The sequence below is a fragment of the Motacilla alba genome, chromosome 7, assembly GCF_015832195.1.
Source record: "Motacilla alba alba isolate MOTALB_02 chromosome 7, Motacilla_alba_V1.0_pri, whole genome shotgun sequence".
NCBI lineage: Eukaryota > Metazoa > Chordata > Aves > Passeriformes > Motacillidae > Motacilla > Motacilla alba.
In genome coordinates, this window is record NC_052022.1 from 6833612 (window position 1) to 6859850 (window position 26239).

A 26239-nucleotide genomic window follows, 5' to 3' on the forward strand; every position below is an offset into this window, starting at 1 on the left:
TATAAATGGGTGAACTATTCCCTTGAGAAGAGGTTTTGATTTTCTAATGTGTTCAAGTTACCACAGAAAAAATATCTTCCACTAAGCTTGGACTTCAGTTTGTCATTGATAAAGGCTAGACTTTGAATTTTGTTTTCTAAGACATTCCAAATATCTAACACTCAAAAATCATGTTATGCTCAAGAGAAAAAAAGGTTCAGATTAAAAGGCTCATAAATAATTTGAGTAATTGCCATACACACCTGCTACATTAAGCTTTTCAGCTGCTCCTAAGCTGGGAGCAGAAGTGGTGGTATTGTTGGTCGAGTTTGCTCCTGTTCCATTAAGTACAAGATTTTCCACCTTGGACTCCAACTTCCCAATGCGCTGCAAGATGTTATCCAACAGGACAGCAAGTGTCTTTTTCAAATCTGCAAATGAAAATGAAAAGTTAAACTGCTTAATAATGCAGTGCACACCTGTCAGACAGAATCAAATAACAGATACAAGAATGAGACTGGAGATATATATATATATATATATATATATATATATATATATATAAACACACAGACACACACACACATTTTCTCAGTGCAAATCCTTGTCATTAGCAGCCCTATGCATTCATGTTCCCTACTTTGTTCAGCCTCAGATCCAAGTTTCCTTGGCCATGGAACTTGTCAGCCTGTATATTTTATGAAGCACAGTGCAACTCATAGATATCCACATTCAAGGTGAAATGTGAGCCTCTACAGGAACAGAAAAATGCTTGCTTTGCAATGGCTCAAGTAATAAGAAACTGCTTAAATAATAATGAGTCTGAACCTAAATCCATATTCAAACACTATCAGAGGAACAGTCTGTTGATACTCAGTCACCTGGGAACAAAAATCCCCTTCCCAAAAAGGACAGCTTTAAGCCAGTACAAAAACCTTCTCCTGCATCCCCTCCACATAACCAGCTTCTGCACTGGCAAATTAAAAATAGATAATAATTCCTAAAAAAAAAGTTAAGTTCAACCTTTCTGTTCTGTTTACACAACACCAAAAATCACCTTTCCTTTTTTCAGTCTGCTGGTGATTGTCTCTGTTTGGTCTTACACAGGGCTTCCTTGGCATGGAAAGCAATGAACAATAACAGGAATTTGCAGATCAAATGACAACAAGGAAAGAGTTCTCTTTTTTTTCTCATTTTTTCTTTTTCATTATTTTTTATTTCCTTTTTTTTTTTTCCCTTATTTTTTTATTTTTCCGTATTTTCTTATTTTTTTCCTCGGCTTTCATTTTGTTCAGATTCCTTTAAGGAACGCAAGACACTTTGGCAAGTTAAAAGAACTCAGGGCAAGAGGAGAAAACTAGACCACTATCAGATGAAACTGTATAATTATAATGGCAACAAGCCAAAGAAGATGAAACTATTGTCCTTTTTTCATTTACCTTTATAAAGATTAAAGAATTTGGTACAAGGAATTTATATTATTTTGCCATTTATTTACATAAAATAATTGCATGTGTTTCGGTATAATGTATTTTCTGTTTTACACTACTTTTGAATCAAATAGTATTCTGACCTAGAACAGAAAACTTTTCCATACATCTGAAGACATTCTACTGTCTCTACAGCAGTTGTATTTTTGCCACATCTCATTCCCTGTTTTTTTTTATTTTTCCCATGACTAGCTCAATTCTTGTGCAAATGAGAGATTAATAAGAAAATGCTGTTACTTTAGAAAGCTTGCAATTGTTTTCTCCAAACAAAAGGAGAATCATATTTATTCCATGGTGCCATAAAGAAAGCCTTTTTCATCATAACTCTTTTCCTTTGTCCTGTAAAGATCAGAAGGTGGAATCTGAAGCACTAGTCCACACATACGGACTATTTTAAAAGGGGTCCAGAAGTTATTTATTGGCATAGTTTGCAGACGAAAAGAAAACTCTGGACTAAACATGAACAAAACCACGGTACAGAAGGAAGGAAAAAATCAAGGAAAAAAAAGTAGTAAAAATAATTCAGGAAACAGTGAGGAAGAAATGTGGCCTATATAAAAGTATACACTAATCATAAAGACAAAAGAGGTTCAAAATTATTATTTTTTCATGCTGATACCAACACACTGGTATGAGAGACATCTTGTCAGAACAAAAAGGGAAGTGGAGGCTAGTTTGAGAAGGGGAGGGCAGAAACATGGATTAACAGAATTTTTGTAAAAGAACCATTTACTGCTATAAAGAAAAATCTAATATTCACTGTGTATATCTGAACTGTAACTTTTAAAAGGAAAATATTTGAGCCACCTACCTCACAGGTGAATACACAGCAGAAAGAAAAAGTGAAAAAGTAAACAAGCTGTGCAGCCACAATTAAGGAATGACTGAAAACCTTTCAGGTGGGTAAAAGCAGCCAAATCCAGCAAATATTTCATTTATTCTTGAACATGGAAATCATGGCTGTGCTCACTTAAAGCAATCAGAGGATAACATTAAGAAATATAAAAAGGCTAAATAAGCAAGAGCATTAGTTTTCACAGAATGTTGAAGAAGCCTCTACCAATTATTATTATTAACATCAGCCATTAATGTGTTTATTTGTGAAGAGCTAACCTGATTATTCGCTAGCAGCAAGTCATTTGGTATACCAAACAGGACAAATTAACTTATTAAGTAATTACCTTACCCAGTTTCATAAACTATTATTTAATACGGTGTTATTCACTCACCATACTGCTTTTCCCTGAAATATTTTATATAACTGCATAGCCATTATTTTCTATCTTTCCAAACTACTTTGCTGAAAACACCTGGCCACCAAATGTAAAATTTAAGTGTTTAATCTTAAAAATCTTGTCAGCCATGGACTTGAAATTGCTACACAAACCTTGGTTTTCCCTTAACAGAAGCATCACAAAGTTACTTCACCCGCTTCCAAACGCAGTTTAACTTCTCCTTGGGAACTTGACCAGTGTTTGGAGGCAAGTCAACTTATTCCCCAGCAGGATTTGGAACAGGAAATTAATGCCACAGGCAACAAGCTGCAGGGGGAACTTTGCCTATGGATATCCTGTACCCATATTAATCCAGTTACCTTCAATATCTGGCGCCAGATTGTTTGGGGGTTTTTTGTCTATTTTTTTTTCTCAATTCATCCACCATCAAGCACCCCTGCACAGTAACAGGACACTCGTAATGGCTATACAGCAGATAAAGTTTTGTTTTGAGCCTAATCACACAATCCTCTAAGGATCTCTACTTGCTCAGAGATCCTCAATCCAAATATTGATCTTGTTTTGCTTGTGTTGCTTTGTAAGGCTACAGTTCCAGTATAGCTCACCATGCAGCCACAAATCTGGAGTTACAGAGTAAGGGCAGGTTGTTATTTAAGCAACGAAGCAATTTAATTGTTAGCTACGTTGGGGATAATAATCTCATGCTTACAGGCAAACAAATGCTCACCAACTCAAAATTTTGCTTTTTAGAGGAAAAAGGACTGGTGACAGAAACAAGACACAGAGAGGACCTTCCAGCAGGATATTTTCATTGCATGCACCAAAAAGTATCAAGAGAAAACTAGAGAAAGAAGTGCAGCTATTCTATCTGTTGCATCCTAGTCTATATTCTTTGTCTAAGCATACAAAAGCTATCTACTCAATTTCTTCAGAGGTGAATATTAAGAAAACTATAAAAGAAAACAAATCTAAATGACTAATTAGTTTTCCAGAGATTCTGGAAGTGCACGGGTAAGTTGGAAAGCAAGTGAGTCTAAAAATTGCTAAATAAGTATGGTGCATTGTGTGATCTTAACAGACTGAAAAGGAACCACACCTAACCTGAAATTTGATTATATTTTATTTTTTAGTAATATTTTCAGGTAATGTGCTTCATTACTTTCTGCTTGCTTTGTCTGACACATGCACAAAAACTTAATTCTCATGTACAAACTGGAAGAGAGTAAGCATTAAAAACAACTGCCAAACAAAGCACTAAAACTCCCAAGGTTTTCTGCCCTGAGGCAAATAGGATACACTTAAGCTTAATTTAGGATTATACCAGATAAATAAACCTAAACGTTAAGTAAATTGACTGAACAAAGAAGTGAAATGGGAAAGAAGAAATAAATAGCAGGTCTCCATTTTAAACTAAGGCAAGTTTTTCCACAGGTAATTTCTTAGATCACTGAAACGAAAACTGAAAAGCCTCCCAACTTTCTCAAGAACACCAAAAAAGTTTTTTAAAACTGAGTTCTAACAAATAACCTAAAGCATACTAGATAGAGCTACCAGACAGACATAATAAAAATTAGCAGACAGCTTCACTTTCAAATGACTGGAAATGTAAAGTTTGTCCTACTTGAAAGGGAAGGCCGTTTTCTCCATTTGTACAGAAAATGCACAGGGCAAAGTACTGCTAATTGAGCAGCATTATGAAGCAAAATATTTGGACAATTGAGGAAAAAGCCTTAATCAGATTATCAGCTAATCCAGAGAACACACTTACCATATGCTGTCACTGTCCCAACATAAGGCCCATCAACTACATTTTTATTTTCTTCAGCTAATGCTTTGATGTATCTTTTGCTGAGATCCAAAATTTGCTCACGCAGGACTGAACTGCTTTCGTGTTGTGTTTGTTGCTGAATAGTAAAATGCAGAAGCATCATTCCCCAAATAAAACCAAAAGTCACCAGAAAAAAGCCTAGCTTCTGAGAGGACAGCTTCCATGGAGAGAATGCCATGATTCCCAACAGCTTCACACAGTTACTACAAAGGTTCCTAAAGCATGAAGCCAAACAGCAAGTTCATGGTCCAGGTATATAAATATCACAGAGCAGGACTCAGTCTTATTCCAACTCCTTTGTCAGCACATGTCCGTATTTCAGTTCCATCCTGTTGCAAGAGAAGAGAAAAAAGCATAGTTAGCACACCTGAAGTTTTTACTACCCAATCTAGTTCTTCCCTCTTACTCGTACAAACCAGGAGCAGACAAGATGCTTAATTGTAAATGGTTCATTTGCATGTCTCATCATTGCACTGCAGCAGCCAGAGCAAAAAGAGGCTGAGAAAAGCACTGGAAGGACAACAAAGCAGGAGCGATGTGCCCGAGCAGGTGGAGAACACCTCACAGGATCTGGATCAAATTCCCTGCCTGAAGTGGTTTCTAAGCTGTATTTTAAACTAAGGCTGCTGTAACATATTTATTTGTGTGTGTGTATGCAAAACTTTGCAATGTTGCCAGTGCAGCAATTTAAGACAATTCTCAATGTAATTCAGTTCTCAGAAAACAAGTAATTGTAGCTGGCAGTGACACTGCTCGGAGTTCCTGGCAGGAGCTACAGCATATGGCTAGATAGGTGATCAGGAAATCAGACTCCCTCAGGGGTAAAGAGGAAAGAAGAAATCTACATTATTTAAGCCAATACACTCTCCTGGCTTCCACTGCAAGCAGTTGGGAGGCTGGAATAATGTCCTGCTCCTGTGTGGCCTCTGCTGTGAAGTTACTCCTCAGCCATAAAACATACTCCAACGAGAATGCTCCTTGCAACTAAATCGAAAACACAAGCTTCTGAATGCAGCAACATGTCTTTTATATGTAAAGTAATATTCTCAGAGCTTTTCATACACAAGGGAAAAGGAATTGTAATAAAGGCCTTCAAGATACAGTAGGACCAAGTTTTCAAGGTAAAATCAGTTATAAAACTTGGTGTGAAGAATCCAAAGGCAAGAAATGGTCTGTGATGAGAGTCAGAGGCAGGGTCCTTAGCATAAAGTCCAACTAGGAGAGGGGTAATTAAAAGGTAATTAAGTGTAACCTATCATGTTAGAACACAGATTTGGTAAAATGTTATCCTTTTAACTTCATAATGCTCCCAGACAGGATTAGAGAACATAATGTTCCCTTCCATTCTGTGCTTGCACAGATAATGCAGATGTTGCTCTGTTTTAATAGGATAATTGCTCAGATCCCTGCTAGCAGTGCTCCCTGCTTGTTAAAATTCCCTGTAGATCTTCTGCTTCCAGTTGAACCAGGAGTTGTGCAGTGGGACAGAAATACCTTTGGAGCACTTATCTTCAATGTGACTTGAGTGTGCAGATTGCACATCACTGATTAAACTGATTGTAGAAGTGAAAGCACGTTACTCAAACTAAAGCAGGCAAGGAGGAATGGGGCAGAGAAATTAATTGCAAGTACAGTGGAAAACATCATAAAGCACTCAAGCTGGCTTTTTTCACACTGAAAATATCTCAGGAAAGAAACTGAACAGTCTCAACAGAGAAAATTAAGGACTCTGTTTAATGCTGCTCTACATAAATTTCAGTTAATTTTCCAAGAAATGGCAGGGAGAAATTTTACTTCTTTCTATTTGTTTAACTATAGTCTTAAGATATTTTTGGTCTGACTGAATAGTAGAATATTGTTACTTCATTAAAAGCTGAAAGTTTTACTATTCTTTTGCAACATTGGCTGCGATAAAATATAGAAAAATCCACAGTCTAAACCAATATCATGACTTTAAAAAAATCTAAAATATTCCAAATAAACTCCCTCAGTGACTTAATTTCAAGTAAGCACTGACAACATCCTCTACAGCAATAAGATCTGTGGTTAAACAGTCAATATTTCTTCCTCAATTATCACTTGTTTGTGAAGCAGAAAACACTGAATAAAAAGTAAACCTATCACCACCATATTTTAACAGACAAGTGCTAATGATTGTTTATGACTAGTTGATAATGGGAAAAAACACCTCTGAACATAATTAACATTAAAAACAGCAATTAAAAATGCAAGTATTTCACAGCCTTCTTTTTGAAGTTCTAGAACAGAAAGAAAGATCATATAAGAAACAGTGTAATGACACTGAACTATGAGAGTGATCTCCTTAAAGAGGTGTTGACTTCTGTTCTATTTATCAACAGAAAAATCAATCTTAAATCCACTTAAAAACTGTAAAAAGATAGACAGCAAATATTAAACTTTTGCCATAAGAAAGGACTAAAATTCAATGACAGACGGAAGAATGGCCCCCACTATATCAACAAAACAACAGAAAACCCCAAACCCAAATATCACCAACAAGCCTTATTTTTCCTGAAGCAATTTCAGTGGCCAGCAACTTGATGAGCTCCCAACAACATGTACTTAACTAATTAACTTTACAGCCCTGCTGGTGGCCATGGAGGTTTATAAAGTGCACAGCAGAAGCCTAGTGCTCCCATGGGCAGCTGCACTGACTTTGGTATATATTTAATAAATATTTATATGACTTTGGTATAAATTTAATCCCAGATCTGACAGCTGTCAAGGACTGCAACACAACTATTCCCCAGTTAATGATTACCACATACCTATAATGAGTCATTATTTGGTACCTAATGGACAGGGGACAGAAGATATCAAGGGGTGATGTGGAATGCATGAAGACAGCGGCACAGAAACGTCTCCATGTATTTCTGTCTTGACAGGAAATTAATAACTGAACTGAGCAAGAGCTGAAGCAATAAACACACGTTTGTCTACTATAATCACTGATGGATTTTGACTGACAAGTTATCTCTCTGCCCATACCAAGTAAGACATCCCAAATCTCCAGGTGGAAGTGTATTTCCCTTATTCTCCTGCACGTCTTATAAATGTTCCAAAGGAGGCAATCTTGTTAATTACTAAGGCTTTTTCCTAGTCTAGTCTCCAAATGCACACATCTAACAAGGATATGGACACCCATATTTGTTTTGCTTCTAAAGAATGACAGGTGCTCTTTTTTACCTACTTCCCACATCTTTTTTAAGCTTTGGAAAGATGTGGTCCCCTCTAAGACATCTCTTGAAATAATTCCAGCACCCTCTGGAAACTGGATGCTTTAGTTGAGAGTTTATTTGTGAAACTGTTAGGAAGAGAATTCCTCCTGACTTAGTCAGAGCAGTTAATGTACAAACACTAAACACCAAGTGTGAAAAACAGGATGAAAGTGAAAGGATACAGGAGGCAAGAACACCTCTAATAAACAGAATCTTTGTCACGTTCTTTCTCAAATTCAACTCTAACCAGCCAAAATCCCACCACAACTGAAGCAACATTCTGTGGAGTGGTAGGCAGGTGTTTGGGGTTGTTTTTAAACAGACTAGTTACAGCTTCTGTGAAAAACATACCACAATTTAACCCTCAGTTGCCCCTACCCTGAGCAAAAATTATTCATGTATTTAATTGAAAAAGTGCTAACTTTACACCCATTTAACCAGGCATAAGAATTTCAAAATACTAAAAGTACTATTATATAGCTTCATCAGAAACACATTTTTTCTGTTCTGTATTTAATAAATCCTGCCCAACAGCTGGTCAATTCACTAGTTAGAGAGGATAACTACCATGCTGATGTCATTGCTACAAAAGAAGCCTCACACTATCAAGAAGCATCTCAGGTAAGTACCTCAATTAAAGTGATTTGCATGTCAGGGCAGGGGTGTAAACATTTCTCAGCATTTTAAGATTTTACCTTTTTTTTTTTTTTTTTTTAGGGCTTAAAATAGAGTACAAACAGTTCATCTTCATGTGAACAGATTCTGGTGACACATATCCACGTATTCCTCTTCACTTTTTAAGGAGGAGAATTAATCATCTACAAGAGATTAAGCTAAGTCTCTTTATAAGTATGTACATGTACACAGCTTGATATTCTCTGTCCAATCTGTACCTATATTAGAAATGGTACTTAGGGTAAGCTTGGAACACCACTATCCTTAGGCTACTCAGAATTAAATCAGGACACTCAGGATTAAACTCTTCATCAGTTGAACGCACCATTCATCAGTAGCTACACAGTTCTAAAACCTTAATTGTCTGTAGCCAAAGTAGAAGCTCTTGCACCCATAAAAAACAGCAGCTTGAGTGGTATTTACTTATTAGTTTGTTATAAACTCAAACCTAAGCGACCTTACACATCATGCCTAGTAAACGGCGTATATGTATTTTTGTACCATGTGGTTCAGTAAAAATAGTATTGCCACTGCTAGGTAAAGGCCTGTATTCCAATGCCAAACATGCAAGCCCCAAATTCTGGCCTCTTATGTGTAAGAAATTATTCTAGGAATAACTTGTATGAGCTAGAGCTGGGTACCAGGTGCCTCATGTTACAGCAAACAGCTAAGATATCTATAAGAACCAAGGGCTGGGAAATACAGGCACAGGTTGAAAGGAGAGGCCCCAAAATTGTGAGTTACTCAGTAATGATCAAATACTAGTCAATGAGAAGACACAACCTTGAATTTTGGAAAAAAAATCTGCTTTTCTTTTAACAGCAGCAAAAACTGAAAAGGAGGCATAGTACTGCATAGTCTAAGAAAAGGCACCTGTGGACAGGCCCATCAGTGCTAAATCCATAGCACCAGCTCTGTGGTACCCTCTGCTCACAATCTATAATGAAACTTTTACACACTAATTGCTTTGACTATGCAGTAGTAACGACCAGGAATGAGTAAAACCCAGTCTTTAACATCAGGATCCTAATGAAAATACTGACCTATTTTCCAGATTGTTTCCTCAAGAGGGCAAGCTGCCCTTCTGTTTGCAACTGTTTGATTCTGCAGAACAAGTTGTTACAGAGCAGCCAAGGACAAACACCAAGATATGAACCTCCTCTATTCTCACCAAGGGCGTGCTAACCTAAAAGCTGATGATAATTCAAGTGTGAAGCCAGTGGGCTGCCAAAACACCAGAGCTACAGCCAGCAAACACAGGGTGAGTGAAAACACCTGCCTATCCCAGACCTCTGCTAAGGGATGCCAGGAGTCAGGCTTCATGCAGAAACTGATGCAATATGTCCTAAAATCCTCTAAAACCTCTTTTATAGGAGTAAAGAGTCCAAACTGGGAGTGCAACGTTTTAAGAGTTTAAGCCAGACAAACTTCCAGTATACATAAACTGGAATTCCAGGCTGATGTTAACCACAGTCTCCTACTGCAGCTGTACTGCCTAAACAGATGTGCACTATACCCCAACCGAATGCAAATCGCTGGATTTCCTGGTATTGCAGTTGTTTATTCCTAGGGGAATACCCCAGCAGCTGTCCCAGCCCAGTTGGCCAGTCTGTGCTCTGGAACAGTGCAATCTGTGCTGTGATTGTGAGATGTTGGCTCCCTCAGTCCTTTTGGAGGCTCAATCTACCTTTCCTTCTTTCAAACCACAGCATTAACAACGATAACTTACGGCCTCCTACTTAATGCAGCAAGTGAAATCAAAGAACAGTCACATGCTCTGTTGGTAGAAGATAAGAAAGGATCAGAGAAGAGAAAAAGAAGCCTGATTCCTGATAAGATTACTTGCATTTAGACACGGTGTCTGCTCATACCATTGTCAAGTGTCTTGGTACCACACACATCTTGACTCCAGGACTGACACTGCAATTAATTAACCAATACACTTAGGAAATATATTCCATTAACATTAAACCATCCACACATCTAAACAAAACTTAGGGGCCTCAGTTACACTGAGTGTTCAGAAGCAGTTTAGCTGCTGTTCAGCCACTGACCATGTCAAATGCATAAAGCAGAGGTCAGACAGCAGGACAAAGGCCGAATCCACACCTGGTTAGGGTGACAAGGGCTATATCGTGCCTGATTGGGTCACAGAAAAAAAAAAGAACATTGATTTCAGTAGGTCAAGTCATAAATTTGAAGCCACCTCAAAACATTTTTGTTAATATTAAAACAAACTTTCTTCATTCAGTTGTGATCAGTCCAATAAAAGGCAGAGTCTGATAAAAAAAACTGATAGAACATCCTGGAAGGAGCAGAAGCATGTGAGCAAAGCTGATAATACTGACTCAGATCTGCAAGTCCTAGGTCTAGGTGAGGGCTTTCAACTGGTTGAAGCTGTACATATTCCCTACACACCTCTCAGGCTCCTCACGAAGAAGAGGTAGCTGAAAAAATCATGCAACTACACCAGATTTATGCATAATTTTGCTAACTGCACATTTTATAATTTACATTCCTTAATATAGAAAATAAATGCATGAAACAATTTCCCTTAGCTGTATGATGGAGTCTTAGTTTTGCTGTTCCTACTGCTGCCCAATTTTATTTTCAGCAATGTTTCTGCCAACCCATTCTCTTCTTCTAGCTGACAGATGTCACTGTGTCTTCTCGCTCACCACCCCTCTACAGCTGATGTGGCACCATGTACTGTGCCTGAAGAGGCAACTTGGGATGCAATCCCATGAAGTGAGAAAAGCAAAACAACACTGGGTCACAACAGAAGCAGCAGGACAGATGGACTGAGGGGGACTAAGAGTATAAATACTCCAGGTTTGGGGTTTTTTTAGGTTGGGGAGGCATGTTTGCTTTTGTGCATGTGCATGTAGTACAAATTGGCAGGAGGTGGTGGGATGAAAATTGAAGGAAGGGAAAACAGTCTCTGATAAGGTGCCATAAAAACAAGTAAATTTTCATCTTGAGCAAGCAGCTTGCCTTCGCTTTCAAAAATAATTTCCTCCACTTAGAAACAATTTGGGTGGCATCCCACCTTAATTCCCCCATGTGGATCTGTGCTTTCACAGAGCGCTCTGAAGCATTTCAGATTTTCTACCTAGCATATCACTTGCTGTAGTTCAGTCCTACAAAAATTAAATCATCTGATGTTCTTCCTTTCATGCTGTTTGCTTATTGCGATACTTCAGGGAGGAAAGAGTAGAAAAGGAAAGAACACAACAGACAAGGGGAAAAAGGATCAGAAGAAAATCCATAAGGAAAAAGTCTTATGTGTTGAAATCCTTATGGTACATACACTGTTTACTGATTAGAAACACTTCAGGCAATGCATTTAAGAACACAATCACAAACCAACCTGATCTTCTTTTAATAAACTGAATGAATGTTAGGACTAGGAACAGGACTTCAATGAACTTCAGAAAATCAGAAATGTTCCTGACCTTGAACATTTTTACAGCCATTTACAGTCAAAGGACAGGGAATATTAATAACTTTCGTCTCACTGCTGTGTTAAAACCATATGCCCAAAATAGCATTTTCTCACTGAAAAGAACATTTTGGAATGTCAGCATGCTGACCAAGAGATAAAGAAATAGTTTTTGGTTTTTTCTGGGTTTTGGTTGTTTGTTTTTTTTTTTTTTTTTGCAAGAAAGTAACTTACAGAGCCTGAGTGCCCCAGTCATCATCTACAAAATCCCCAAAACCAGTGTAAAAAGTACCCATGAGCATGCTTTCATGACTTCAAGAGTCCCTGAAGCCCACTGCACAAACAAACCTTTAGGTTACTTCATTAATTTTAATGAATTTTAAAAATAGGACTCATGCCCAATAAGTTTTATAATATTTCTAGAGTGGATAAAGTACCTATATTTTTCTCTTCCCCTCCTTGCAACTCCTGCCAGTGAAAGCCTAATATATGACATCCTCTCCTGTCATTCTCAATTTTACATTTGGCACTTGTGCTCTGAAGGGTGAAACCATGGCACCTGCAGAGAAGCAGGGCCTCGCCCTTTTCAGATCACCTGGATGATCTCCACAGCAAATCCTCCTTGGTTCCTACACAACAATCCCATGTTCTGGTAATGCTCTCCCATTTCTTCAGGGCACAGGCTACCTGTGGCAGCAAGAGCTGCAAGCATTGCCATGAGCTTATGTAGAAAGCTTTATTTATTTTTAATGAATAATAAAATTAACCTCAGCCTATAATCAAAGCGACCAAATTATGAAGCACTCCAAGAATGACTAAGTTTCTTACATAGAAATTGGATCCATTAGCTCATTTCTTGCATCAAGCTGATACTCCAGGCTCCAATCTCACCACTGCTATTAACCACAAATCAGCCTGTTACATCACATCTTGCGGTCTGTCCAAGTGGAATAACAAGCTACTCTCAACAGGAGCTCTGTCCAGCTCTCAGAGGAAAGTCAAAACCTTCTTTGTAGTCAGCAAGAAAGCTCTCATCAATGTGGATGCCCAGCTATCATCCCCTGTCAAATCCATGGTCAACACACTAAATGTGGTCTTCAGTAATTGTGCTATACCCCAGACAGACAGCCAAAAATAAATACAAGTGCTAAGGAAAGATTCAAACATTCATGCTCAAAGTACTCACTACACCTTACTGAAAAAGTTTTTCAAAAATAGAAAACAAATAATATAACTATATCTGTAAAAGAGTTAACTTTCTTGATTTTTCTACCATTTGCTGGGAATGTAAATAATCAAAACAAATATAAATTCTCATTAAATTTGGTTTAAATTTATTGTTGCTACAGGATTCTACATACAAACTTTTTGCAAAGGACAAACACCAAGGGAAAAGACAGCAGAGTTATATTAAAATAGAGAAAAGCAGAAATAAATATGTAGAAAATGTTTATGTGCATGCTATTAAGCAAGTGCATATCAGATCACAGGGAGGACAAAAAAGTAAACAGCTAAGCTGAACATTGAATGAGTCTTCAGAAATATTTATCTTCTGTTGCTTTAGAATTTCTTGAACTTGGGTCAAAGTATAACATTTCTTCCAATGGATTTGTTCTTGGCAAGCGTGCTGAACACATTCCAGCTTATGTGGCTAGACAAATGGCTGGAAGTACAAGCTGCATCTCCAGAGAACAAAATTTAATGGAATTAAAATTTCAATACTGTCACCTGTTTGGAAGCAACAGTGCCGCTGATTATTCAATCACTCTGCGTTTAAGACCTTTATTATTGAAAGGATGAAATTTTAATTGGTAACCTAACTCAAAAGTTAGTAGGGCAGCAAAATATTTGAACCTCTTTCCTGCATATATCCTGTTGCTTAACACTGGTATTTTTCAACAGCTGATAGCACCAAAGATTAGAGAAGCACTTTTAATTGAAATGAAAGAATGAAAACTGCCTGTGTTTCTTATTTCTCTTTCTAAAGAGCAACAATTTGTCACACAGAGGTGTCAAAATATTTAAAGGGACACACATGAAGTTGTGTACATGAGCAATGAAGCCCCATTAGAAATCTACAGTTACGGAAGACAGAACCTTATGGCAAAGGGCTTGAAAGTAATGTTAGAGGAAACATTAGACAGAAGTTTCACTGTTTACATAGTTCTGATCCATTCAGCCATAAAACAGTAATAACATGAGCCTTCACACAAAACCTCTGCACATGACTCTCAGAATGCTGTTAAGAATTTTAAAGCTTTGTGAGAAAATACAACACATACTGAATGCTGTGGCCATGACCCCAACAGTATTTTCAAAGGAGAGCCAGGTGAGGGCAAGCAGAACCTGCCACTGACAGTAACCACGGCACTGCTGGGAGGGCATCAGCTTCCCAATCATCTGCAGGATCAATAAACTACACAAATTTCCTCTGCAAACGAATGAGCTGTACTTAGTTTATCACAGGGCACAACTTCTGAACTATTCTGAGTAGGTGGAAAACAGCCTCCCCTCTTTCAGCATCCCTAGACAGCTGTAGAACAACTTGTACTGGCAAACTCTGAGGAATAGCTTTGTTTCAGCTGTAGCCCTTACAAAGCTAAATGGGGAAAAAAAAGAAAGAAGTGACGTGTAGAAAACATCCGGCACAGGCAGCATAAGGAAAATGAATTAGTAATAGGACTTGGTGGTTTCTCCCCAGACTACTGCTAGGCAGGGAGAGGCAGGACAACACATAACCCCACCACCACAAAAAAAAAAATAATGTGAAAATGTCCTAGCAAGCAGCACAAGTTTCTGATCTGATGTTTTGCACAACACAGTACTAAAGGAACAACACAGAACTCCCTAAGCTGTCCTCATTGCTTATACACCGTCATTAACAACAACGTTCCTCTTTTTAGCCTCTCTCTCTCTCCCAGGTTTTCAGGTTCTCTAGATAGTGATAAGCTACTTCTTGAAAAAGCTATTTCATCTGCTGGTTCTAGTCCACACTGCAGTAATGGTTTGGGTAATGAACTTTCTTTAATGCCTCAGTGCTTTTAATAAATAATTCTAATTACTAGAAAGGCCTCTTTTCCAAAGCACGCTTTGTTGAAGGTATCATCAATACTCCCACTCCAGGTTTGGTAGCAAAAGTAGCTTCATTTTCAGTGCTGAAAGCAAACCTTTATTCCCCCTGCAATGCAGTTTCAAAGTAAATGTACTTTAACATCTTGAAAATTTAATTATTTACAATATTGAATGCTTGAGCAGTCATGAGCTTCCTCCTCCTACTCCAAAGTTCTAGGTAAAGTCAAATAAGAAAGTTGTCCTTAAGTACATCAGAAAATAAAGCCTGAGGTCTGTCTTTAATAGACAGAATCACGACTTAGGTCTTGAAATCTCTATTTATGTGAGCAAATACTACAGCAGAACAGGAGCACATCTGCAAAAGAATCCAACAGGTTCTTTTTTCAAAGGTTTTGAGGACCTGACATTCACACCAAAGGCATTTCAGCTCAGAGGTGTGGGTGTCTGTCAGCATTGGGAGGACGGTGCTGTGGATTGTATCTAATCTGTTTTAGAGAATAAATACCAACAGTTTGAGGACATCACTTGCATTCCTGGAATAATTTCATTACAGAGCAACTCAGTTTGTGGTCTCCTAGAGTACTCCATTATGTGTGTATATATATATATATATACACATATAAAAATATATAAATCAAAGTGTTATTAGCAGGTTATCAATTCACTTCCAAAAGCATGTCTCATGCAAACCCATGCTTGACCACATTAAACTTCTCTGAGCTACCAAACTCATTCATGTCATAGATATGATCAAGAAAACTGCCAAGTAAGTAAACTCATAAATCAATTGCCTGTAGTTACTCTCCCAAGTAACACAATGCAATTTGTAATGTTAATGGCCAAAAAGATGTACAAAATCTCTATCACTTCCTTTACATGCATTTTGGTTATGGATCAGCACACAACTGCAGATTTACTAACACACTTGAAAACAGTTCAGCTCATGCATGAATGAGCTTTAACTTTATCCAAAAGGGTTTCTTGAGCTCCCACAGCTCTGTAACATGCAATGGCTGCCCACACCAGGTATTCCCCCTTTTACAGCCCCCTAACCATTGCAGCAAAATGCAAATACTGCAAAGATGAATACCAATTCAGTTTTCTGCATTTTACTTTTTTTTCTACCTCTTCTACTTTCTTCTTGTTCCCTATCTTCCCTTACTGTAGAAACAGAAGCTTTCTCAGCCAGCTACTGATTCACAGAAAGCTTGTAGAAATTTCATCACCAATTTGACTGAAATTCCAACAGGAATTGGAAGTATGAAGGAAAAAAACTGGATGACTGAAAGAGTCTTGTTTCATTGGGAAGTCACAAGAGAATAAAATTAAAGACGCAGAAATTTTGTGTTCCAGCATTCTAGATGCAACAGATTACAGATAAATAATATTAGCAATAGGAAAGAAGAGCTAAGCTCTTCCTTTTAGTTATGAGCAAGAACTTGCAAATGTCATCAGCATTCCATGGATGCATTAATATATGAAATTTCAGAATAGCAGACAGGAGAAGAAAGTTGTAGAGAAAACAGCAGGTAAGCTTGAAAATCTGATGAGTGGGGAAATCATGGTAAGAAACACAAAGTATTAGGCTGGTAAAGAAATTGAAAGACGAGGAACAGGGAAGAAAAGAAGAAATGCTCTGAGTGTGATGAGGTAAGCAAACTTCTAAACGCAAGTCTAAGAGAGTAAAGGAAATGAATGTTAAGGAGATGAAAAGGTACTAAAGAGAGCAGCCTGACAGACAAGGGCTACACAAACTGAATGGCTGAATACACCAGGTCAGGCAAGACCAAGAAAACACAGAACATGAAAGAACGCTAAATCAACACTGTGAGTGATTTGCCAGCAGACACAAAGGCAACTACAAGTGCAAGCGGCAAAGCATAACTAATACATTGCCATAAACAAATAGGACTTTAACCACTGATAGAGGAAACAGTTTGCTTGTAAAAAGTTATTGCTATTTCCTGATACACTTCACCTGCTACAATTTTCATCCTGAGTGAGAAACAGGTGGAGCTTTTAGTTTATGAGAAAGTCACAAACAGTGAATAGAACTTCCTATATCAACACCTCCCTTAAATATAAAATATTTAAGATAACGGGGAAGTTTTTCAGAACAACTTTTCCTCACTATTACCATCAGTCTTATCAATAGATCCACTTAACAAAAAAATTAACTTCTCATAGGGTCAGCTCTCTATGTAGTTTATCTTCCAAACACTTGCATTGATTCAAACCATAAGGATCTGGTCCTTAGTAAATAGGGTTTGTTCCACTACATATATATACATTCACCAGTACAATAATTTCTACAGTCCTCAGGGACAAAATATAACATTATCTTTGCATAAGGCATTATGGGTCTATGCAGATGTTGCTTCACAGGCAGTAAGAGGATTCTGGAGGCAGATGGTAACAGGAAACAAAACCACAGACATTGCAAGAACATATTCAAGATCTACATGGAAAATGATGAAGGTATCTGGTATAAATTACATATTAAGCCTTTATAGCTCAACAAGTCCACGGGTCTTCTTGAGCTATAAATCTATAGGGTCTAGGGTCCCATTAATTACTGAAATTGGTGAACACCATCCCATGTGGTCAGTGACAACTCACAGTAATACTCTGAAATGCTTCAAACCACCCTCTTTCACCTATTTCACACACAGAGTCACACAGGAGACATACTCAGAAACACCACATACCCACACAGCTAACCACAGGTGACAGAAGAGACAGAACTAAACATCCTCTATAGACTTTGGTGATTTCCATTAGTTCCTCCACTTCTGTTTTGAGAAGAAATTCCCCTCAATGCTCAGACAATGCATAATTAATTACATTTATTGACCCTGAGGTTAGAACATGAGTCAAGTGTTGTCACATTAAACATTGCACAAGAGTGCCATGAGGCTTTTTTTGATACTAGGAAATCTGAAGATGTCCAAAGAGATGTTTGTAAACCCACCCTTGTGCAGAGTCATGTTTAAGCAGTTTTTTACAGGAGTCAGCTGGCAGCTCAGCGTCTGTTACTAGCACACTGCCACCTCCTAGCCCATGTACTCCCCCCAAAATTTGTATGCATTCACTTGATCAGGCTTTCAAATTGTACTTTTCTAACAGAATATGCTTCCTGAAGGTTGGTAAACACGCTTGATCACCAGCAGCCATGCTTTAGATCTTGCACTGGGAATCTTCCGTGTTTCAACAGCTGGCTGCATAGTGAGTGTCAAGCAAAGAAACACTCCCTTGCATAACACCCTTTTTGCATTTTTATATAAGCACTAACCAAGAAGCACATACTGCTAGAGAACAGAATGATTTTGCTGCATATCAGGTTTTTCAAATCTGATAAAATTTACTTAATCGAGTGTAATTTAAATATCTCATCTTGCTCTTCGCCCCCTTTGCTTATATGCCATGTAAACTGCAAATCCAACAAAAGAATAACCATCAAATACTTGGTGCTTGGCAGAGTTGTAGAAGCAGCAGCTCTCATTATTTAGTTTGTAAGTATTACAATGCACTGGAGGTAAAACATGATTAAATAAAATATCTCATTCTTCCCTGAAAATCAGCCATTTCTGAGGCAACTCTCAACAGTCAAATAAGAACAATTTCATCACTTTAAAATAATAAATTTAGTGGGGAAAAAAAAAATCAATACACAACATATTGGGCATGTGTATACAGCGATTAAAGAAAAATTATAAATTAAAGAAAAATTAAAGAAAAACCATACAGGACTGCTTGCAAAATCTGCTTTACAAAAATACAGAAGAAAACTATCTTTCAGAATGCATGGTAATGAAAAATAAAATATGGTAGAGTGGCATTTTCCCCCACTTAAGTCAACATTTCTATTTTTTTTGGACAATAGGGAGAAGGAAGGAGTTTGAAGGACAAAGCAGGAACCACAAATAACCCAGATCTAACATTAGCAGTGGGTGAAAGATAAATGCCTAAGAAGTTTAATGTACAAAACTGAAGTGACATTGCGAACACTGCAAGCAAATAAACATCAGGAAGATTAAAAATGCAAGGAAGCAAGACTCAAAGAAACGTCAGCAAAACCACTAGCAAAAAACCTCCCCACACTACAGCCAATTCCAAGGAAGTAGTTTTTAAAGTACAAGAGCAGAGTTTCCCTTTCAAAAAGAGAAAGGTGCCAAGACATCCCACAATTTTTATTCAAGAACCTTGACAAGAATTAATTTTTAAATTTAGTGTTGCATAACTCCAAAAAAAATAGTCATCCACTGAATTAAATTTGCTTTAAATAAAAATATATTCACCAACATTTTCTATTCTTCATCCTTTGCTGAAGTTGTTTTTTTTATTGCCATATGGCAAGAAATTTTTGGAACCTCAGGTCTGGAAAGAATATTAAATTAAATACCCATTGTGCAATTTTTCAAGAAAAGCAAACAAATGGGACCAGCTAAAACAGAGTAAAACAAAACCCAAACAAACAAAAAAAAGAATTAATTGAGGCAAAGAAAAGCAGTAACCCCTAGTTTTTAACAAAACACATTGCCTCATGTACCATTTACAACATAAACAGAATTCAAAGGAAATAAAATGTTTAGAATTTGTAAGAAGGTAAGGTCGATTACAAATTCCAGTGACACAGACAATGCATTCATCTCCATTTGACCTAAGCTTTCAATTAAAGCAGGAGGGAAAAACTAGCTTGTCCAGCAGTATTGTTAAGGACTAAACTGTCAAGAGGTTTTAAGCCAATATATAAAATGAAATTACAAGGACACACCACAGCTCAAGTAACACATATGTGTGAAATAATATAAACATACAAATGCAATTCCTGTGAATCACAAAAGCACCACAATCCTGACCACATTTTTCACAAGTCAAATTGCAACCCTTACGTGTATTTTCCTGTCTGGAAAGTCAGATTCTAGGTACCTAAATGCATCAAACTGGACAACGCAGTATAGGCCACAGAACAACAAAAGCAATTTTAAAAAAAGAGGAGAATTACCACAGCTCCCTCCTTGCCAACCCTGGATTTCATTGAGGTGCATAGTGAACACCTCCTATCATACAGAAAGGGTTTTTAAAGCCACACCTACCTCTCCAGACTGGTATTTGGACTGCAGTAAATCCTGCTCAAGGATTAGGAGACTTTGCTCTCTCTGATACCAAGGACGAAGTTCTGTCTTGCGCCCAGCAACAAAGCCATGCGACCAGAGATAAGAGCGAGTGGATGGACTGGACCACAAAGAAACAAACCTCAGGAAGCACTGCTAACAAGAGTGAGAGGCTCAGTTCCTTCTTGTCCTGTAGGCATCACAGCAGAGCACAGTTTTCAGGAGAGATCTGAGAACGGTCAGGCTTTGCAGAGATTAAAGGGAGATTTCTCACCCCTGTCTGGGAGGAAGAAGGCAGAAAGCAAAAAGATGCTTTCCCCAGAGTGGATCTACAGGCAAAGCTACCGTGGGCAGCACGAGGCCTGGGGGAGGTAGGAAACCTCCCAAACCCTGCTGGGGGATGAGGATGGAGACACAGAATGCAAGGACAAAATGATGATGTTTTAGTGGGGGAACAGGACGGGAGCAAAGGATGGGCAAGGGGAACACCTTGGGTCAGACCACTGTGTACAGGAAACTACAGGCAGCTGTCAGCACAGCAAAGGCAGAGAAAAATCCTTTTACACTAAATTGGGACTAGAAAGGGGGGAGGTGTGTTTGCCTCTTAAAACATTTATGCTACATGACAGGCTATACCTCACAGAAAGTGTGTCAAAACTCTGCAAGACTCACCCTTGGGGGCTTTCTGCCTTTTTATTCTTATTTTTAATATTCTCACATTCAGAATTTGGAAAGAGAGGCTGCTACTGTGGCTAGGAAAGAGTGGAAATGGAGATGAAAATTACTTCAAGAACATGAAGTTTGATTTATTAGCCTAATGGAGGCTTATTGTGCAATACAGGATTTACATGCAAGAGTATTCCATTGCAAAATTAATATTAATTTACAGGTTTTTTTTCTTAAATCACAAGCTCTGTTACTATCCACATTTAATCACTATAACTATTAAGGAGTGAGAAAAAAATCTGAATCTCTGCCAATACCAACATCTTCCTTTACTACAGAAGTGTGCCTTAAATGGAAGTAACACAAAAAAAAATAAAGGGGTTTTTGTCAGTCAAGCCAGATGACTGTCAGTAAAAAAATGCTCAGAATTTATTAACAGTTTCTAAATATTTTGCCTTCTAAATTTCAAAGAATTGATGTCTCAGAGGTGTATCTACAGAAATGTTGTTTTTACTTTAAAAAGGCTTCTTTTTGCATTTATCATTAAGACTTTTAAAGCACAAAAGGTCCTTTTCCTGAATTTTAATGTATCCAACAGGTTAAAGAATCCTAGAGAGATCCTTCATGTTATGCAAAGTACTGTCCTTGAAAGTTTTTGTTTCTACCCTTGAGCCCACAACATTAAGATTTCTTTTAATTAACTGAGAACTATAAGACAAGGGGGGGGGGGGGTGAAGTCACTTTAATTATGGTAACTGTCAACAGCACAGCAAGAATTTTAAAGAAATCTCAATAAATATTCAAAGAGGCGTCTAAGAGATTTATGAACACGCCCAAATACCCAACTAACTCCCACAACACTTAATGAGACTCTCCTGGGTAGTCCTGTAGGTGTCTGAACACCTTCTACAAAGCAGACTCGGGGTATGGCTGAGCATAATTCACACCTGTAGTCCCCATCAACGTCACTGTGCTGTGGTGGGCTTTTGGCACCTCCAGAAAAGCCCACACATTTAAGTCACTTCTGATTATCTCCATCTGTGCACATTTATTCCTGTACAAAATTATCTCATCGCTGTTTATAGCTTAAACTTCAAGCTTAGACCTCGGGCTCACACATGGAGACAGGAATACTAACAGCAATTTATAAAAGAGTAGGAGTGAGGTTGGAATTTTTCAGCACCAGCTTATTTCTTCTTTCTCCCTCCCCACATCCTTCTTAATGTGTTAAAGAGGGAGGGAAATAGAAAAAATTTCTTCAGGATTTGGAATATTATACTTGCTACATTTGGAAATATAAATCATAGCTGTAACAAGAAGTCATGAGAATAAGAAAAGTTTGAGATTTGAATACTGGTACTGAAAGTTATCTTTTCAGCTACTCTTTGTGATTTGCTTGAACATGGAAAAAGTTGAGACCTGCATTTTAAGATTTACGTATTCCCAATTTTCCTCACAACAAGAAATTGAAGTTTACAGCTCTGCCTTTTTTTTTTTTTATTGTATCAGTTTAGCACCTGAATTTAGGATATTTTTATAGTGGTGCATTTTATATGTTATGAATATAAATACCTTCATAACCGATGTTATATTTTAATAAAAATAATATACAATATATTATATAGAAAAATAGACTAACATAATGAAGAAGAATCTGAAGTGAAAGTAAATATATATACACACACACAAATATATACATATATACACATGCACACATATACACACACACACATATACATACATATATATATATACACATATATATGTGTGTGTGTATATATATGTGAAGTCATTTTCTTTCCAGCACTTGACTTTTGAGAGGGTGGTCAAAATCTGTTTAATTGTGGTATTCAGAAAAGAACGTGATCACTTCAAGGACTATCTAGTCCCATAAAAAAATGTGTATATTTAGTAAACTCTTTCTTGGCATCATCTTCAGAACATTCATATTACCAGATGGAATAAAAATGAGGCTCACAGGCAGGACAGACTGACCTTCCAGGACAGGATTCATTTAACCCACAGACAGATGGGACAGCAGAGTTTAGGAACACTGCACATTTCTTTTTCCAGTTCAGAGAAAGTTTTACTGGGTCAGTCACTCAAATCTGAAGACCTAATAGTATTACAACTTCCTCAGGATATTCCTCATAATAAACTCAATAAATACAGATATCACAGCCAGGACTTGTGCACCAAAATGCTGGGCCCCCTGCAAGAGGATTGATTGCTGTTTCAGGAGTTCACATTGCTAAGAAACATGGTCTTACTGAACACAGGACAAACCTGACAAGGACCCAGCAGAGGCTGCAGCAGGCAGGGACTGGTGCTGTGCTCCCTTAGAACTCACCAGCACTGCATAGCTGATGGCACGGTGACAGTGACAGCCCACAGGGACCCGGCCCAGGCTGCAGTCAAGGTGAGGAGACAGAGATGAGAAGACAAACCGTGGAAAGCCTTTTATCCTCTGCAAACTGAAGTAGATTTAGTTCACAGTAGAAGCAGGTGAATGGGTGATCACTGACAGGGTTGTCAAGCACTGGCACAGGCTGCCCTGGTAAGCGGGGGAGCCACCTTTCCTCAGGGATGGAAATGTCACATGGATATGGCTCTTAGGGACATGGTTTAGAGGTGAACTTGTCAGCTACAAAAAAAATAAATCATCTTGGCTTGCAGCACTTTAAGAGGGCATGATTTCCATCACTCAGAAATCCATCTAAATGATGTTACTGAAAATGAAAGTGCATTCATTTGCAGTACAGAGAAAATGAAAACTACTATAAAATTACTAACACTCGTGCATTTTTCCTTTTTTTCTTTTTTTTTCTTCTTTCTTAAGTAGTGAAAGTAGCAGACAGTTTCATGTAGGAAAATAAAACATAATACACTGAGTGGTTAACCCACCCACTGAATGCACTTAGGTCTCTTTTTATAAAAGGTCTTTAACAATTTACTCCTTGAAGAAGAAAAAGAAAAGGTTCGACCCCAAATCAGCATTTCTCTCTTTACATTTCTGTTTTCAGCATTGTGCCTCATCTCTCCATCATCCTTAACCCCTACTGCAGTGCCTGGCAATGACCCATTGTTACAGCTTTGCAAAGTGACTGAGCAACTCTTTCAATTTCTGGTTTTGGGAAAAAAAAAAAAAATTGGGAAAAAAAACCCCCCAAACCTACTTTCAACTTCTTAAGAAATCATTCATTTGGCTGAACATGAATATGGTGTTTCTCAATACAAAAAGTGTCCTTGTTTTCCAACACTTGTTAAGTGGTGGCTTGCACAAAAGCAAGACTTTTTTTTGACAGTGCAGCATTTCATATCCAGCTTTTAAAATGGCAGTTGACCTCCCCTTGCCCTTCCTAAGTATTTAATTGCCTTAGTCTACTGACACACCGAGCCACCATCACATAAATCTCACCCAGCACACAGCCAATCCTTCTACTTTAAAATTTACTATAAAAATATAAGAAGGCCTTTTATCTGTGTTCTGATTTTAGATTTAGATTGCATTTTTCTCTATTGCTGTAAACTTTTTATTTGGTTTTGTGAGTGATAATTTTTTTAATTAAGTCCATCATACAATTCAAGTAATTCAAACAAATACTACAATGTTTATGATTGTACTCACTGACATAGATGTGTATGTGTAATATACAATAAACGCATAGAGCAAATTTGTCTTTAAATATTATCTTAAAGCAGGCTCATCTTTTCATGGAGCTCCATCAGGAGGAGTCTGTCCCTGTTTTCTCTACACTTCCCCAATGTGACATTAATAAAAATGAGTAAGATTCCCCCCCAAAGTTTCTCTTGTCTGGGTCGGACAGTCTCAGCTCTCTCAGCTGAGATGCTGCAGTCCCTTACAGGTATAACTTCTCCAGTCAAAAGTTAAGTAGGCAAGGTAACTCATTTCGACAGAGTGGAAAACCACTCAAACCTGAACACTTCAAACCAGACACAGCACCCAAAGTGGTTCACATTAACATGGGAATTCTAGAAGTATCCATAAACATTGTGGCAGCAATTTAGTTAATATTCCTATCAGCATGGCATCATCTGTGAAAAACCAATCCTCACATAGATATGGTACTTGTAATACAGAATAATATAATAAGCATAAAATGACTCAGGGGTTAAGCACAATTTACAGTTTCAACTGTGTTGTTAACTCTGAAAGTATTTTAAAAAAACAAGGTATTTTGATGCTTCTCACACTTACTTGAATTATACTATTACTACCATAAGCCTACATTTGCCCATCTTGATCTGCTGTAAGTGAAATATTTTCAACACAATTGTAAATACCAAAGAACAGCATCAACATAAGTCTGTATGTAACCAAACTCAGAGTCAGCAACAACAGCAGCAGCAGTAAAGGTCTACCAAATGAGAATACTCATATTGGAGACACAGTCCAAGGTACCAAGCTGGTACACTGTATAGGCTTTTAAAGGCTTACTAGAAATTCAAAGACTAAATTAATAAGTTTCATGCTTCAAATATCTATTCCAAGCATCCAACTTGATTTATGCATAGTTGGCTTTTACAAACAACCCATACAGATAAAGAATTTTGGACCCAATACTACAAATCTTGCAACCATTTACTAGAAAAAGCCATTAAAATCTTGTGAAACCTTTTTTTTTCCTCCAAGCAATAAGCACTCCTTCATCAACACTACTTCTAACATGCAAGTAAATGTGTTTTGGCCTCAAATCTTGGCTGCCTTTATCTGAGTAAATGATACAGGTCTTTTGAAAGTGCTTTGAAAGAACTGTATATTCAGTATGAAAGAAAAGATAGCCATAGACATTCTTCCACTCAACAGCTTTCCATAATTACAGCATTTTATCAATGAAATTTTATGCAGGTTACTATCAAACTCATTCTGTTTCCCAGACAGTCCCAGAATAAATTGCAAAATATCATTAAGTAACCGTGTGAAAAGCATCTACTTTCATCCCAAGTGATTAAAGACAAGCTTGGTCAATTCTCACATTTAAGCTAAGGCAACACCAGAATACAGCACACCTAACTTCAGGTCCCTTTTAAAGATCTTCCCATTGGCTCTTTTCAGTAGTACCTTCCTCCAGGTACCTCCATCCTCACAAAATGATTCTGGTTTGTCTGTGTAAAAGCACAACTTCAAAGTTGTGCTTTAAAATGCCAAGTATCCATGTATATATGCACTCTTCAAGAATTTACTGAAATTGAGTAAAACTTGACTAGAACCTCTTAAATCAGATGCAAGTCTCCACTAGTGTAATGAATGTGCTTATCCCACACATAGAAAGTAAGTCAAAACCATTCCCACAAACAGCCCCCTTTTGATACCTCAAAATCTGAATTGTTAAAAAGAAAGTAAATTAATTATCCAAAGGACTTGAGTATCTAGGCAGTATTGTCTCTTCCATGTGACTGCTGCCAGGTAAGTAAAGAGCAGAAAGCTGAAGCTCTGTGTGATTTATACAATATCCAAATCAGCTTCATAGAAATGAT

The 26239-nt window shown here is 37.6% G+C and overlaps 1 protein-coding gene across 5 annotated transcripts in view; it reads right to left on the reverse strand.

Moving 5' to 3' along the window:
* The window catches only part of MGAT5 (alpha-1,6-mannosylglycoprotein 6-beta-N-acetylglucosaminyltransferase), a 112976-nt gene that overhangs the window by 66066 nt on the left and 20671 nt on the right, over positions 1–26239 (reverse strand). For 3 of the 5 annotated variants that reach the window (XM_038143087.1, XM_038143088.1, XM_038143089.1), the window contains 2 exons: positions 4473–4861; positions 243–410 (listed from right to left, as the gene is read on the reverse strand). In XM_038143087.1, coding sequence (XP_037999015.1) covers positions 243–410; positions 4473–4710 — 406 coding nt within the window. In that variant the 5' untranslated portion in view covers positions 4711–4861. Of the gene's footprint in view, positions 1–242; positions 411–4472; positions 4862–19965; positions 19982–20056; positions 20079–26239 lie in introns of those variants that run through there. The other 2 variants (XM_038143090.1, XM_038143091.1) reach the window with 2 other exon arrangements.